Source organism: Engystomops pustulosus, chromosome 3, assembly GCF_040894005.1.
Source record: "Engystomops pustulosus chromosome 3, aEngPut4.maternal, whole genome shotgun sequence".
NCBI lineage: Eukaryota > Metazoa > Chordata > Amphibia > Anura > Leptodactylidae > Engystomops > Engystomops pustulosus.
In genome coordinates, this window is record NC_092413.1 from 191,241,885 (window position 1) to 191,259,871 (window position 17,987).

General features: G+C 42.7%; 1 protein-coding gene across 1 annotated transcript in view; it reads left to right on the top strand.

Moving 5' to 3' along the window:
• The window catches only part of LOC140122504 (alpha-1,4-N-acetylglucosaminyltransferase-like), a 35,084-nt gene extending 23,524 nt beyond the window's left edge, over positions 1-11,560 (top strand). The window contains exons 2-3 of the mRNA XM_072143438.1: positions 8,378-8,834; positions 10,814-11,560. Coding sequence (XP_071999539.1) covers positions 8,400-8,834; positions 10,814-11,401 — 1,023 coding nt within the window. The 5' untranslated portion in view covers positions 8,378-8,399 and the 3' untranslated portion in view covers positions 11,402-11,560. The remainder of the gene's footprint in view (positions 1-8,377; positions 8,835-10,813) is intronic.
• Positions 11,561-17,987: the final 6,427 nt, after the last annotated feature.

The following is a 17,987-nucleotide window of genomic DNA, read 5'->3' on the forward strand; positions in this document are numbered from 1 at the left end:
GCCCCTCCCATGGCTTGTGTCCTCTCCTGTATATAACCCCCTCACATGGCTTGTATCCTCTCCTGTATATAACCCCTCACATGGCTTGTAACCTCTCCTGTATTTAACCCCTCACATGGCTTGTATCCTCTCCTGTATATAACCCTCACATGGCTTGTGTCCTCTCCTGTATATAACCCCTCACATGGCTTGTATCCTCTCCTGTATATAACCCCTCACATGGCTTGTGTCCTCTCCTGTATATAACCCCTCACATGGCTTGTGTCCTCTCCTGTATATAACCCCCTCACATGGCTTGTATCCACTCCTATATATAACCCCTTCACATGGCTTGTATCCCCTCCTGTATATAACCCCTCACATGGCTTGTGTCCTCTCCTGTATATAACCCCTTACATGGCTTGTATCCTCTCCTGTATATAACCCCTCACATGGCTTGTGTCCTCTCCTGTATATAACCCCTCACATGGCTTGTGTCCTCTCCTGTATATAACCCCCTCACATGGCTTGTATCCACTCCTATATATAACCCCTTCACATGGCTTGTATCCCCTCCTGTATATAATCCCTCACATGGCTTGTGTCTATTTGGATTTGAGACATTTGCAACAAAAAGTCTCAAAAAGAAGCCAAAATTTGTGCCTGCCAGGATAGGAAATACTGAACATGTATCACAAGTAAAAAGACTAAAAAATTCACCACAGAAAGAAATATCTTTGATACATGTCCCCCAATGACACATTACACAAGTCCACACACCGAAGAATGAAAAAGTTACTAGCACCTGAAGATGGCGAAATGAAAAATTTTTCTTTGTACAGGATGTTTTTGTTTTTTTTAAATGTATTAAAACACAATAAAAGCTATATAAATTTGGTTTTGTCACAATCATACAGAAAAAAAGAATAAAGGAGACAGTTGGTGTGAAAAGTGTGAGCCATAAAAATCAAGCCCACAAGAAAATTGTGCAAATGTGTTTATTCACCAACTTCACTGCATTTGGAACTTTTTTCCTGCTTCCTTGTAAATAGCATTAAATATTAAATAACGCTACTTATAAGTGCAATTTGTTGCACAAAAAACAAGTCCTCACATAGCTCTTTCTATGGAAAAATAAAAAAGTTATAGATTTTTGAAAGTGGTGAGTAAAAAATGGAAATAAAAAATGAAAAAGGGCCTTGTCATTAAGGGGTTAATAGGGTTGTCCAACTGTAATAAAAATGAAGCCAGCGTCCTGGGGAGGCATTAAAAAAAAAAACTCTCCTTCTGCGTCAGAGCCGCGCCTCTGTTTCTTTACTAGGACATGGAAGCTCTGCTCCGACATCAGCCTGGCATCCACCGTCTCCTGTACCAGCGATGGCTTTTTAGCATATATTTTACTCAAACAGATTTCAGGTGCCCCTGAATAACCCCATTTTCTAACCTCAAGGATTTTAACAAGGCGTAAAGAGAGTGTTTAATCTACAGATGATTTTCTTTCCAGATTTCCAGATGAAGAGAATATATTGGCTGCCCAAAGTACACAGAGGACCAGATCTTGCCGTATTTGTGTAATTTTAGGGGCCTATTTTGGGGTCTTTTTTTTTAATGCTTAGTCCGGGTGCTACCACAATTTATGTTTTACCAGCTCATACATTACCTTTACAGTCCTCTCCTACCTTGAAGCATGTGGGGATTTTTTTTCATTGGTGCAATGTACAAGCTGTTCACTGTTTATTTCCCCTTCATATAATTATATATAGGGCTTATATTTTGCAGTATAAGATGATTTTTTTTTTATTGATGAAATTTTCTTAATTCTGTCACATGGAACACCCAATTTTTTTTGCCATTCATTCTGTAGGATAATTAGTATGTTAGCTTTATTCTATGGTACATCAAAGAGGGCGCCAACAAGCATTTAAAGATGATGGCACCCATGAGCCCATGTGATGTGCCAATACATGATCGTGGCATTAATACAGCTGAAACCTGCCGCATGTGGAGAGGGCTCCACCCATGAGCCCTCTCCAAGCAGCCTGTATACAGTCATATGGCAGTATGGTACTGGCTACTATTTTGGATAGAGCACAACACACCATGGGGCACATTTACCAAGGGTCCGAACACAGAATTTTCGTCGGGTTTCGCAACTTTTTTTCCGTTTTGCCCTGAATTGGCATGTGTTTTTGGCGCATGCGATCGGATTGTGTCTCATCAGCGCTGGCTTGCATGCGACACAAATTGGGGGGCTGTGAACATCCAACAAACCCAACTGATTCAGACAAACCATGGAATTTAAAAAGCAAATTGTGTTGCAAGATCAGCACTCACATACACCGGGAAGAAGAACGTGAACTCCGGCGGACCTCAGCGGGAAAGTGACACGTGCAGGAAATCTCAAAAGGTTATTCCTATCCTAATCTAACTCATTGTAAATTTTATATCACAGCCTATTCATGGCATTTGTTCATATTGATGCGCTGGGTTTTCCATTTCTATATAGATCGCTTAGTCACTTGCTTATTTTACTGCAATATTCTTGAACCTTCAACATATTCACTGTACAGTCTGAGATTTTTAGATAGACAGACATGGGAAAGTAGATAGATAGTATTATAGAAGATTACGTTGAATAAAGACCCAGTTCCTACGAGGTCAACCTAAAACAATAAAATTCCTATTGGCGTCATATAAAAGCTGGAGATTGTTGATCTCAAAGTCTAAAGTCCAACATGTAGAAATATATCAAACAACAAACACGTTCAACAGCCTTTATGAAGTTGTAAATTAGTTCAAACTATATAAAAGAAGACCACCAAAATCTACTTGTTTTGTCAAATGAAGAATTACACATCATTTACTCTGGTTGCTTTGTCATGTGGAAAGACTCAATAAAGTCAAATTTCTGTTAACTTTGTTACAGGTGTAGAATAGAATATCCCTTCAGTCTCCTTAGATTGACACCATTTTCCCATCATTCCTTATGTAGACATATTGGGGCACATTTACTTACCCGGCCCAGTCGCGATCCAGCGGCGCGTTCTCTGCTCTGCATTCGGGTCCGGCCGGGATTTATGAATGTAGTTCTTCCGCCGTCCACCAGGTGGCGCTGCTGCGCTGAAAGTCATCTCATCGCGCCGGAATGCACCACCTCGGACCAGGTGAAGGTAAGCGCTCCCCAAGCGACACTTTTTCGGTTTTTAAATGCGGCGGTTTTTCCGAATACGTCGGGTTTTCGTTCGGCCACGCCCCCCGATTTCCGTTGCGCGCATGCCGGCGCCGATGCGCCACAATCCGATCGCGTGCGCCACAATCCCGGGGCAATTCAGGTACAATCGCCGCAAATTGGAAATATTCGGGTAACACGTCGGGAAAACGCGAATCGGGCCCTTAGTAAATGACCCCCATTGGGGCAGATTTACTTACCCGGTCCTGTCGCGATCCCGCGGTGCGTTGTCCGACGAGGATTCATGTCTGCCGCGATTCACTAAGGTCGTGCATTTCCTGCATGTGTCGCTTCTGCACTGAGATCCGCTGGAGTTCACCTTCTTCATCCTGGTGCATGTGAGTGCTTGATCTTGCGACACAATTCCGTTTTTAAATTCTGCGGTTTGTCCGAATCCGTTGGGTTTTCCGACGGCACACCCTCCGATCGCGTGTGCCAAAAACCCGGGGCAATTCGGCGCAAAATGGAAGTATTCGGGAAACCCGACGGAATAGTGCCATCAGTGATACAGGAGATGGATGGGCATGCCAAGTAGAGCTTCCATGACGGCTCTGATGAAGCAGGTGAGTACAGTTAGTTTTTTTTTAAAAAAACCCTACCCAGCCCGCCTGCTCCATATTTATAACAGTTGGACAACCCTGTTAACCACTTAATGACCAGGCCCTTTTTTGTTTTTACGTTTCCATCCCCCCCCCACACACACACACACACACAACTTCAAAGATCTATAACTTTTTTATATTTCCATGTAAAGAGCTGTAAAAAAAATTGCATTTCATAGCAACATTATTTAATGTTCCATGCCATGTACAAGGAGGAGGGAAAAAAATACCAAATGCAGTGAAATTGGTGAAGAAATACATTTGTACCATTTTCTTGTTGGCTTCGTTTTTAAGCTTTTTAAGTTTTACTTGGCACCCGAAAAGACATGTCTCCTTTATTCTCTGGGTCCGTATGATTATGGGCATAACAAATTTTTGTATTAGTTTTATTGTGATTTAATACATTTAAAAAAAATTAAAACATTCTATACAAAATAAATCTTCCAATTGCCATCTTCTGGTGATAATAAGTTTTTTATACTTCAGTGTACAGAGCTTTGGGTGGTGTCATTTTGTGAGTTGAGATGAAGTTTCCATTCTATGTTGCAAAATGTTGAAAACTGTTGAGGACTGCTTGTCCTCATCAGCATCGTATTAACCTTTTATGGGATATTCATAGTGGAATATCCGCCACACCAGAAAGTAATCAGTATATGATGCTACTTCCTCTCTGTATTGTTAATGCAGCTCAATTTTTTTGTCATATAGTAACCAAAAACGATCCATATGATAAACTCACTGCAGAACTTAATTCATATTATTGGTCACCAATGAATAAAATTACGGCACAAAAAATTGCATGGAAATATTTGATCTAGGTTATACTGCACACAATTCACTGACAGGAGCACCTTTATGATCTAAGTATTAATGTGCGCTATTCACTGACAGGAGCACCTTTATGATCTAGGTATTAATGTGCGCTATTCAGACAGGAGCACCTTTATGATCTAGGTATTAATGTGCACTATTCACTGACAGGAGCACCTTTATGATCTAGGTATTAAAAAGTACAAGTAGAACCTCCATTTTGAATGATTTTTTGTAAAATATTCTGTAAAAGTGTTAACAAGCTTCCTAGACGCTGTTTTTTTAACCCCTTAAGGACGCTGGGTTTTTTACACTAATTTCTCACTCTCCACCTTCAAAAATCCATAGCTTTTTTAATTTTCTGTGTACAGAGCTGTGTGAGTTCTTATTTTGTACGTAAGAAATTTTACTTCTCCTGGGTGTTATTTATTATTCCATTCCGTGTACTAGGAAGCTGGAAAAAAAATTCAAATCTGGAAGAATTGGAAAAAAACATGTTTGCGTCATGTTCTTGTGGGCTCAGATTTTACGACTTTCCCTCTGCGCTCCAAATAACACGTCTACTTTAGTCTTTGGTTCGGTACAATCACGGTGATGCCAAATTTGTATAGGTTTATTGCGTCTTAGTACATTTTCAAAAATTAAACAACAGAGCTGTGTTAGGTGTCATTTTTTGCTAAATGAGCCTACATTTTAATTGCTTCCATTTTGAGGTCTGTGTGACATTTTTACACTCTTTATTCCATTTTTTATGTGATGTAAAATGGTGTAAAAGTCGCTTTTTCGGACATTTGGGCACTATTTTCTGTTATGGGGGTCACTGCTGGCAATAACTGTTTTTATATTTTGATAGATCAGGCATTTTGGGACGCGGCATTTCGTGATTTTTACTGTTTATTAGTCTTTATATCAGTTCTAGGGAAAGCGGTGATTTTAGATTTTTTTACTTTTTTATTATTTTTGAAACTTTTTTTTACAATTTTTTTAGAACCTCTGGAATAACCTAGATAGTCTGTTCATTCCTACCATACACTGCAATACTGCTGTATTGCAGTATATGCCATTTTTGCACAGTATAAATTACAATGAGCCAGTATAATGAAACCGTAGAAACCAGATAGACTCGGGTCTGCCAAAGACCCGATGCTGTCATGGCAACCGATCGCCCCCCTATGATGTTCGGGGGAGTGACGATCTGATACAAGATGGTGGGGCCCACACGTTGCCATTTTTTAAATGCAGCCAGCAGCTTTACTGGTGACATCGGAAGAGTTAACATGCACAATCGGTGCAAACACTGACCGCAGGTATTAGCGGTGGAAGTTTGCTGCAGTATGCAACAAACCCCACTTGTGTATGAAGAGAGCTCAGCCCGTGTGTCCTCTGCATACACCCCCCTCACCTCTGATCCGTACATGTACATTGCAGAGCACGAAGGGGGTAAAACTGATACAGATTCACATACATATTTAATTCCCCTATCCTAATAGAAGAAATATACAAAGCAATTACAATGTCAATTAGACGCTGTTTTGAATAGTGGTTGCGGGGGGAAGATTTTATAATGGGGTGGAAGATGCTATGATGTTCTATTATCTTAAAACCTTTATGAAAATAAAATTGTCCCTAAATTAATTGACTCCTAAATTTTCTTAAAACACTTTAATAAATGTGGGCCACTATCTTATTTTTGGGAAAACAGAGTAGGTAGGTGGATAGACATAGTGGGGATATTTATCAGGACCTCTGCGCACCGCCAGTGGCGCAGAGGCCCTGAAATAATCGCAAATGCTAGCTTATTGCTAGCTTTTGCGATTATTTTTCACAATCCGTCACCTTCACGCCAGTGGGGCGTGAAGGGGCGTGAAGGGGGCGCGGCCGGCGACTTTTCATACGCCGGAAAAACGCTGCGCAACTGGCAGCCCGATACATCAAGAGGCAGAAGCCTCTTCATGTATCGGGCTGCGAATTTGCAGCGGCACCAGCGTATGATAAATATCCCCCAGTAAGTAGTGTTTATAGAATACAGGCAGTTTTCTTCTTGGTTTGTTCTTAAGTTGAATTTGTATATTGAACTGTATAGTTTACAATTGTAGTTCCAGACAAAATTTATTTTTGTCCTGGTGACAATTGGAGTTTCGAAATTTTTTTTGCTGTAATGCGACCAAGGATTATCTCTAAAACTTCATTACAGATACCTTACAGCTGATCATTGCTGGTTGGGACTATAGTAAAGCATCCAGAGAGCTTCACCAGGGGTCACAGTGGGCAGAGGGGTCCGTCTTTAACTAGGGGATGACTGTAAGTCAGGTCTCCTTTAGTAAGGAACCGCCTGTAGTTGGAAAAAGTAATACAACCATGTGTATATTCTGGCGGACACTATAGCTGGAATCTGGATCTGGCTTCAAAGGCTGTTACACTGTCTTGCCATTCCTTCAGTACTTGCACTTCCCTTGGGCAGGAAATATCCTGGTTTATCATACTTGAATTTGATGGTAGATTTTCATTCAAGAGATGCTCTATAACATGCTGCCTGCAGATAAGACACTGGGGCACATTTACTTACCCGTTTCTTGGAGTTCACAGAAAGTGCATTGTCTGACGATAATGCTCTGTGCCGCGATTCACTAAGATTGTGCGCCCGATATCCTGCATGTGTCGCTTCTCTGCTCAGGTGCGACAGAGTTCACCTTCTTCTTTGTGGTGCATGTAAGTGCATTGTCTTGCTACACAATTTGAATCTTAAATCCTGCGCTCAGTCCGAATCATTCGGATCATCTGATGGCTCGAACCCCGATTTCTGTCACAAGACACCCAGCGCAGCTGCGACACAATCCCAGCGCAGACACCTGTTAAATACCTGTCAAAGCTGTGCAAATCCCGAAACCAGCGAACAGTCTGCCAAAAGTGCAATCTGCGACCTTTAGTAAATAAGCCCCACTATGTACAATGTGCTCAGCTTCTCCTGCTGTACCACATGCTCTTCAGATAGGACACTGGGGGTCATTTACTAAGGGCCCAAATCACGATTTTCCAACGTGTTTCCCGAATATTACCGCTTTTCCCTGAATTGCCCCGGGTTTTTGTCGCACGCGATCGGATTGTGGCACATATGCGCCCGCATGCACGCGTCGGAAATCGGGGGGCGTGGCCGTCGGAAAACCCAACGGATTCGGAAAAACTGCTGTATTTTTTTAATTTGTCACTTGACACGCACTTACCTGCACCCAGCATAGTTTGGTGATCTCCGGCGGACCTCGGTGGACTTCAGCGCAGCAGCGACACCTGGTGGACATCGGGCGCACTACCTTAGTGAATCGACGGAAGACACGAATCAGCGTCGGAGAACCTGCCGATGTACAATCTACAAAGCTTTTCCTGCTCGGTTACATGCTGACTGCAGATAGGACACTATGTTCAATCTACAAAGCTTCTCCTGCTCGGTTACATGCTGACTGCAGATAGGACACTATATACAATCTACAAAGCTTCTCCTGCTCTATAAAATGCTGACTGCAGATAGGACACGATGTACAATGTGCTCAGCTCCTCCTGCTCTATAACATGCTCTTCAGATCGAACTCTAAAGTGTCTTCTGCTCTATTACATGCTTCCAGCGATTAGGACACTATTTACATTCTTCTCAGCTCCTCCTGCTCTATCATATGCTGCCTGTAGTTAGGACACCATGTAACACCGAATGCTGCATAATGTCTAATCATTTTCCCTTTCTGAATTCTTTTCTTTTGTTTTGCAGTCTCACCACACATGCTGCAGAAATGTTGACATCAATAAAAATAGCATCTTTTTTGCTCCTGTTGACAACCCTTGGCTTCTTTTATGGAATCATTCCAAGAGAGAACATCTTAGCTTTTATGTCACTGAAGACCCTGAATATGTCCACATCCCCAACAGTGAACACAACCGTCAATTCTCCTTTTGATGTATTAAAAGGAGGCAATAGCATTTTTTTTGTGGAATCAACAGATCGAATGAAACTTCCTGCATTAGTGTTATGTGCTGTAGAGTCAGCGGCTCGAGTCTACAAAGACCGACCAGTGGCCTTCTTCTTGAAAGGACTAAGTGATACCAACACCGAAGAACTGGTGAAGAGACATTTCCCAACACTCACACCCCAGAGTAACATTTACTTCTTCCCCTTGAAGTTTGGGGAATTGTTTAATAACACACCACTTCACTCATGGTTCTCAAAGGTAAAGTGTAGGAAAATCCAATTTGTACTGGTACTGTATTGGTATAGTAAGCGTGATCAAATGTACTACTCTACTGAAGTTGGTGCTTTAGATTCTCTGGTTTCCAAGACTTGTAGCCACTATGAATAAATATGTATTATTGTTCTTACTGTATTTTTTTGAAAATAGTGGAGTGATGTATTTTATGATGAAACCCCTTTAAATTCACATTCTTAGGCTACATTCACACGACATATGATTTCTCCAGTCCCGTATTTACAGGCCGTATGCGCCCATATATACATGACGTTTTTCATCCGCATGCAGCACATATGTAACCCGTATTTTATACGTCCCCATAGACTTCTAGGGCATACGGAACTGAAATACGGGAGAAAATAGGACATGCTCTATATTTTTATACGGCTATTATACGGTACGGTACACTACAGTGTCAAAAACGTCAATATAAATGGTTGGACGTATTGTCCATTGAAATGAATGTGGCCGTATGTAACCTGTAAAAAATAGGTATGGATACGGACGTTTTCATACGTCCGTGTGAATGTAGCCTCAGGGTACATTCACACGCGGTACGCCCGCTATGCGGGCATACCGCCGTGTGCTGGAGAGGAGGAGGAGGTGACCCCTCCTCCCTCCATAGAGAATAACATGCTCTATCTTTTTGTGGTGTGCGGCCCGGAACATGTGTGGCACCGTATCTGCGCCGTACCACTATTGCCGTCTGAGGGGACGTACATGTACCTCCCTGCAGACGGCCATGTGAATGAGCCCTTAAACTGTAGATTTATAAGTTAATCCTGAAACTTCCTTTTAGTATGGTGCAACATTACCTCACTGTGGCCAGACCACAGTGAGGGCAGCTGGATTCCCAGGGACCGGAGTGGCTGGCTATATTTGCGCCCTACTTGCAGAATGTGTCATGGGGACTTAGTCCACAGAAACAAGCCTTGTCCACGACTGTCAGGGGCAGATGGGAGAAGCAAGAAGATGGGGAGGCCACAGTGTGGATAATGGATTCCCCTGGGGTACTCCTAGTGTGTATGTCTGATAATGGATCTCTGGGCAGATGGTGACAGGGAGGCCCATGGGGTTAGGCCAGAGAACACAATGAAAAACTTGAAATAACTCACAGTCTCTTTAATCCCAGACACAGTCCACACAGTAGCAGGTGAAAGGATGATAATGGTTCTTCCTTCAGGCAGACATGGCAGTGGATTAGTTGGCTGTGATGATGATTTTGTTGCAGTGCATGACTTTAGGAGTAATTCAGCCTTGATACAGTGGTCAGAATGCTGGCAGTAGGAGCCAGGTCGGCTCTGCTGCTTGGGCAGCTATCTGGATGCAAACCAAACCAAGGGAACTCCCTCCTTAACGGTGTTAGACGCTTGTAGCTAGCATGGGAGAGATGGCCAGATGGCTCTCCAGCCAACAAGGAAACTAATTAGAGCTAAATATATTGATGATCCATCCTGCGGGACATTACATAGCTATAACTATAAACCATGCCAATTTTAATGCATGCATAGTTGGAAGTGCCTGATATTAGTATAATATATATCTATAATTTCTAGGTTTTTTCAATTATTAACTGACTCTGGGGAGCAACTAATGACTCATGGGTCCTGATGCAAGATTTTAGCTTTATACCCTCCTACCTGTACCATGTACAATATCACATCCAATAAATTTGTAACAACTAAAGATAAAGATAAAGATATAAAACATAAATTAGATTTCTGTTTTAATAATAATTATATTTACTAAAAAAAATGCAATTATAAAAATGGACCGCAGGTGGAATATATTATAGAGCACTAATAATGAATAATACTGCAAGGCCCCCATAATTTATGGAATACTGGGCTCCCTGAATGAAGGGAATACAATTAGTAAAGTAAAGTTGGAATACTATACAGAAAAAACATTAATTTAACAAAAATAATAATATTGTCACATGTTCTTCTTTTTACTTTCAGATTAATACACAACAGCAGAGTTTCTGGACCCATGTCAGTTCTGATGGTTGCCGGTTAGTCCTGGTCTGGAAATATGGTGGTGTGTATATGGATACAGATGTCATCTCCATAAGAATCATTCCCAAACAGGACTTTCTTGCTGCTGAATCTGCCACTTACTCCAGTAATGGTGTTTTTGGGTTCACTCGCGGGCATGATTTCACCCAAAAATGTATGGAGGACTTTGTTCAGAATTATAACAGCAAAATATGGGGACAGCAAGGGCCACTTCTTCTTACTCGTGTTGCTAAGAGGCTTTACTCCGTTCCACATTTCAGTGAGAAAGAAGATATCATGTGTGGAAATGTTACTGTTTTCAATCCCGACCGTTTTTACCCTGTCCCTTGCGGGGAATGGAGAAAGTATTACCAGGTATGGGACAAATTGCCTACGTTTGACAACTCCTATGCATTGCATTTATGGAACTCCATGAACCGCGAGAAAATAAGTTTGGTGCCTGGTAGTAATGTGTTAGCAGACCATCTCTTCAAAGAATACTGCCCATCCACATATGAAGCTATACTTAGGAAAGAGATCACTTATCACTGAACTGTACAGACTCTGTTACTGGCATTTTGGCTGAATCTTCAATTTTGAGAACATTTTATGCTTCAAATTTCCAGAACCACTGAATTTATTTAAATTGCCAGATCCCATGTAAATTAATTTATATAAGCTGACATTAAACTGTCTTATATTTGTCAGAAATGGTATATATTTTCTACTTTACTTTGGCGTGAATGTTGGCAACATGTACATAAATCTCACATCTATTTATTCCAATATATCCTTAATTTTTCTTAATTTCCCTGTGACTGTAAATAGCCACCTCGCTGTGTTTTTCAGTGTTTTAGTAATGTAACTTAAGTCTTGAAATTTGTGTCTTTGTTTTTTATATTTTTTTTTTCTTCTGATCATTTATGGCCTTTGATTTATCTGTAGCCTGATTGAAGAGAAGATAAATTATGATCCTTTTCTTGCACAATTTTGGATACAATGGGGCAGATTTACTTACCCGGTCCATTCCAGCGGCGCGTTCTCTGCGGTGGATTCGGGTCCGGCTGGGATTCATTAAGGCAGTTCCTCCGGCGTCCACCAGGTGGCGTTGCTGCTCTGAAGTTCATCGGAATGCACCCAAGTTCACCGGCCGATTCCTAGTGAAGGTAAGTGCAAGCTCCGGGACACTTTTTTTTTTTAAATGCGGCGGTTTTTCCGAATCCGTCGGGTTTTCATTCGGCCACACCCCCCCGATTTCCGTTGCATGCATTCCAAATCCCGGGGCAATACAGGGAAAATCTGCGCAAATCGGAAATATTTGTGTAACACGTTGGGAAAACGCGAATCGGGCCCTTAGTAAATGACCCCCAATGGGGCAGATTTATCAAGCTGTCTAAAAGTAAGACTGTTCTTAGTTGCCCATGGCAACCAATTACAGCTCCCCTTTAAAATATTCATGAACACTGTTAAAATGAAAGCCGAGCTGTAATTGGTTGCCATGGGCAGCTAAGAACATTATTACTTTTAGACAGCTTGATAAATTTGCCCCAATTTCTGTAATTGGTTTTAATTATTGGTGCGACCTATACCAAACTGTTGCTTACGCTTGGTGGGGACTGGATTGTATTTGAACATTTTTTATTGGTTCAAATCAATGACACATCATGCACCATCATCTGTTAACCCCTTCCTGCTTTTAGACATTTCTGAACGTCCTCTTGCAGAAGGGGAAGTATGAAGAGGGCTCACAGGCTGAACCCTCTTCATACTCACCCGTCGCTAACACCGCTAGCACTGTTTGTGGTTGTTAACCATTTAAATGCCGCTGACAAATGTACCTGGGTCATTTAAATGTAGGCACCACCTGGGTGCTGCCATTTTCAATCCGATCTGTGCGCCCTATGAAATCATCGGGGTGCGACAATCGATTGCCAAGACAGCCAGGAGTTTATCTCAATCTCCCCGGCCTGTCTTTAGGCAGCATCTGTAACGGTCTGTGAGTTATTTTTTAAATGTATGAAAAGCTTGCTGAAACTACACAACTTGGGTATCACTCTGATCGTACAGAATGAAAGAATAAATTTGTGTTGTCATTTGGAGTGCATACTTAAAGTTGTAAAAAGAAGGCCCACAAGAAAATGATGCAAATGTGTTTTTTCACCAATTTTACCACATTTGGAATTTTTTTCTGCATGGAATATTACGTTCTGTCAATAGGTATGGGAATTTGTTTGTTTGTAGAAAACAAGCTCCTTTACAGTTCCAATACTGAAATATAAAAAAGTTAGGGATTTTTGAGGGTGGGGAGCAAAAAATGGAAACACAAAAATGAAAAAGGGCAGTGGCGTTAATGGGTTAATGATGAATTAGGCTCAAAGTAGGAAAACCAGTAGCTTCAGAAAAACGCATGAAGAAGGGACAACAAAAAGTGCAAATCCAAAAACAGCTCAAAAAGGTAAGAACAAGAGGAACAAATATACAAATATACATTTACCCTTTATGTGAAAATACCCTCCAGTATGAATTTACATGCAACAAAATTGTTGCTCTTTTTACAGTATTGATCATAAATAAATAAATGGAAGTTATGAAAACGTCTCATTTCTTGGAGCACTCCATGAATTTGCACCATTCAGGACTTTTAAAGAAATGTGGCCAAAGTTACTATAACTGGACCAAAAAACTGGCACAGGTTATAGCCTATATCTACATGCAGGGCTGGTTTAAGAAAAAGTGGAGCCCTGGGCAGAACTAAAAGTGGGGCCTCAAAATAAAACTATTTTATGAACAGTCAAAGTCAGTAAGAGGCTCCTTTAGCCCTGCACATTAATAACACTTTGTATTACACACAGTAGTAGGTAAGTACCTGTAATATGGGACTGTAGGAGAATGTTATAGGGGATAGACAGATGATTGTCAGGATCAGTGGTAAGTTTATATAGAATTTTGGGAATTTTCTGAAGCAGGCGCATGCGCGCCATAGGAAACAAGGACGCACGCGCACGACCTGAGGTCCGGAATAAGGAGCGGGGAGCAGTAAGAAGTGCGACCGCCGTGCCGGCTTACACAGAGGGGTACGGGTGAGGCCGCGACCTAAGATATGGGTCGCGAGAACATGACAATGATAGGGAGATTGATGATAGAAGATAAATATAAAAATATAAAGTAGATTATATAAAGTTAGATGATGGGAGATAAATAAATATGAGAGATAGATACAGTAGATGGATTATATATAGGGGATAGATAAGTAAATCTAAAGTCTACATCAGTCCAGACCTGGTGCATATTTCAATTCTGGTACACGAGTCCTGTGAAAAGTGTTCCAGTTATTAAGATTGGTGTCATAGTTTACACAGATGCAGGAAACCATGTAGAGAGAGCAGCAATATTTAGGGAAACAGGGAAGGGGAAACTATCCCTTAGGCTACATGCACACTGCCGTGAGCCCGCCGCACCGTAGCACGGCGGGCACACGGCAGCGCGGGGAGAGGAGGAGGAGGTGAGCGCAGCTCACCCCCGCCCCTCTCCATAGCGATATATGGCCACGGCGCCGTAATACAGGAAAAGATAGGACGTGTCCTATCTTTTCCCGGGCTACGGAGCGGTACGGTGCTGCACGTGTGCTGCACCGTACCGCTCCCGTAGGGCGCCGTGAGCCCATAGAAGTGTATGGGGGACGTATATCGGCCGCATATACGTCGGCCGTATATACGTCCCCCATACTGTAGTGTGAATGTAGCCTTACTCTATAACTCAGATAGTCCCTCCCTGCGTTTGATGGTCAGCTTCCCCGGACTAGACAACCTCTCTCTCTCTCTGATCACGAAGACCTATCCAGAAAGTAGGGGAAAGGACTGAAGGATACTAGAGTCTCAGAATCAGAATCTCTCACCACAGACAAAGTAACAAGATACTAGGAAGTATAGATATTTCTACAGAACAGAGCGAGGGAGAAGCTGGAGATACAACAATATCTAGCAAATACTGAATGACAAAACCAGCATTAAATGGAGCCCGGCCACTCCTGATAGGATTACACAAATTAGCACAGCTGAGACCTAAAACACCATCTGGTAATGTAAAAACACTAACAACAAAAAAGACAGGTATAAACAATCAGGCCACATAGCACAGTGGTGGAGAGCTGACCAGAAAGGCCAAAGGACTCCACTTCAAATCCTGACAACTGGCACACAAAGTGCAAGTCTAAATACAATGTAATGTAATGTAATGTTTGTTGTTTTGCTATTACCCATTGCAGTTTGAGATAAATGACCATAAAATCCAAAAGATAAATACATTTATCAATAGTGACTCACATCATGCAGTTTACATGATACAGTGTATTGATTTGCAGAATATGGATACATGCACAAAAAAGTTGTTTTTGTTTTTGCACTATAGATTTTTTTGCGGATGGCACACTGACATAGTAGGGCACACATTTACTAAGGACCGTGTGCTAGTTTTCTGCCAGACTTTGCTTGTTCTTTTATGTGCAAACTTCTTGCACAGGTATTTAAAGGGAACCTACCACCACAAATCTACCTATAAAGGTAGATTGGGTGGTAGGTGGATCAATGGGACGTGAGGATAGCCCTTTTAAGGGCTAATCCTCACGTCCCCACACTTTTTTGATAACTTTTATTACATATATATTCAAATTTTACTTATGCGGCTACTGGGGCGTGGAGTAGCCGCATCTGAGGTTACACGAGGCGGCTACTCCATGCCCCGGTAGCCTCTTTTCCCCTCCTACTCACCCATCTTCGGCGCGCAGCTCCGCGTAGCTGCGCTCCCTCGTCCGGCGATCCTGTCATCTGCGCATGCGCAGAAGAGCAGGCCCGCGCCTGTTTCGGAGCAGTTACCGCGCAGGCGCGGGCCTGCTCTTCTGCGCATGTGCAGACGGCAGGATCGCCGGGCGAGGGCGCGCAGCTACGCGGAGCTGCGCGCCGAAGATGGGTGAGTAGGAGGGGAAAAGAGGCTACCGGGGCATGGAGTAGCCGCCTCGTGTAACCTCAGATGCGGCTACTCCACGCCCCAGTAGCCGCATAAGTAAAATTTGAATATATATGTAATAAAAGTTATCAAAAAAGTGTGGGGACGTGAGGATAGCCCTTATTGATCCACCTACCACCCAATCTACCTTTATAGGTAGATTTGTGGTGGTAGGTGCCCTTTAAGAAGTGTCTGAGCCAGATTTGTGTCGCTGCTGCACTATTCTTCATGCAACACAAAATTCTGTTGCTCAGTCGGACAGTGTGTCAGATTTATCATGCAAAGTCTGACAGAGGTGTGTTGCGCTCCCTTTGTTAAAGGAAACCTACCACTTGAAGTGGCAGGTTTCAGATGGAAATACCGAGCACCAGCTCAGGGTGAGCTGGTGCCGGGGCTTATTTTTGTTAGTGTTTTAAACCGCTGTATTGCGGTTTAAAACACTTTTTAAACTTTATAGCCGGCGCAGAGACAGAGAATAGAGACAAAGGGGTATAAGCTCATCCATCTATCCACTTTAAAACTGGAGTGTGCATGAAAAATGTCACAAAATACTGTTCAAACAAGATCAAAAAGGTGCAAATGGCATGTTTTACAACTCTGCAATCATGCAGTAACTCTGCCTTCAAAAAACACTTCCTAGTGTTCCAGTGCTTGATTTGAACCATGACCCTCCCACCACTACATAGTCAAAGGAGGTGTGCAGCCTGGACGGGACCACAGCCTGGAGCCTGGAGAGGTAAGTACGGGCCGGGGGAACACCCCACATAGCAGAGCACCGGTGTACCCGCGATCGGCTACATGGATCGCAGGGGCACCCGTGACACACCTGATATATCTGACAGCCTAAGTGTCACAGGGCACAGGACTAGGCTGATGTACAATTGTAATAAAACCTCTCATGGGGCAACTTCAGGCCAGCCTGGCACGCCCATCCGTCCCCAGTGCTGTATTAGACGGGACACCAGGAGACCCAGAGCTGGTAAGTACTTTTTTTTTTTTTTTTAAAGACCTACCCAGCTTGGCTGCTAAATTTTTATAAACGTTGGACAATCTCATTTTTTTTATATGAAATTTTATTAAGATTTTAAACAGTAGAACATAACAGAAAAGAGAACAACCTTTTTAACCCAATTTCATCTTTTTGGTGACTGTCCGTATTTCCAAAACCTTGTTTAAAATGTTTGCCTTTTTATAGGTAGGAGGATTCTTTTGTAAAACATTTTATTATATTTATGAACATAATGAATAATAAATATTGCATGAATTACAATATTTGGTCTTAATATCTGCACACATTAATATCCCTACAGAGTCCGATTCAATTCTGGTCTTTTAAGAAAAAGTAGATGGGGTCACTTTTAGATGCTTTTGGTTTCCACCTACATAATTCCAAAACCAGCAACTTCTGATAACTTCTATAACAAGGTCTGGGAGCACAGAACATGCTGGAAGCTGGTAGAAGTGCAGACATGACAGGCTGGGGCTGAAGGGGTTGAGGAAGGGGGTTGGAGTTTGAGGGTGGTTGGAGCTTAGTGTGAGGTGATAGGGGGAATTGAATGTGGGGATGGAGTTTTAAAGGGGGTTATATAAGGGGTTTAGGAGGGAACGCCGGTAGTAATGTTTTGTGTTAAGTAAGCTGTGTAGATTGTTGTAGTGTTTAGAGTATGGTTGATCTGGAGGCTAGATGAGGCAGCAGGCTGTGGATGGATCTAGGCTCAGATGGCCACAATGAGGGGTGTGGGAGCGGAGCTGGAATCACCTAGGAGTTCGATGAGGGCTTGAAGGTCGCGGCCATCTGAGTGCCTCAGACCCTCTACTTCCCCTCAGAGGGGCCAGATGACATCACCAGAGGCGCCTGAATCTGAATAGGAGCAGCGAGAGGCCCCGATCACCAGGCCTGTGGTGAGTGAGGGGAAAAGGAGAACGGCGCTGGGCGCCAGGCGGGTGGCAGACCAGCAGGATGATGATGCAGAGGAGGGGGCAGGAAAGGGACTACCCCCTAGGATGGTTGCTGCATCAGCAGGTCAGTGGAGGGGCGGGTTAGATGTTGCTGGCAGGGTGCAGGCTGTTTTCGGGCCCCCAGTTAGCAATGTAGGGCAGGTTCCGGGGCCTGCTATCGGGGGAGACATGGTGGATT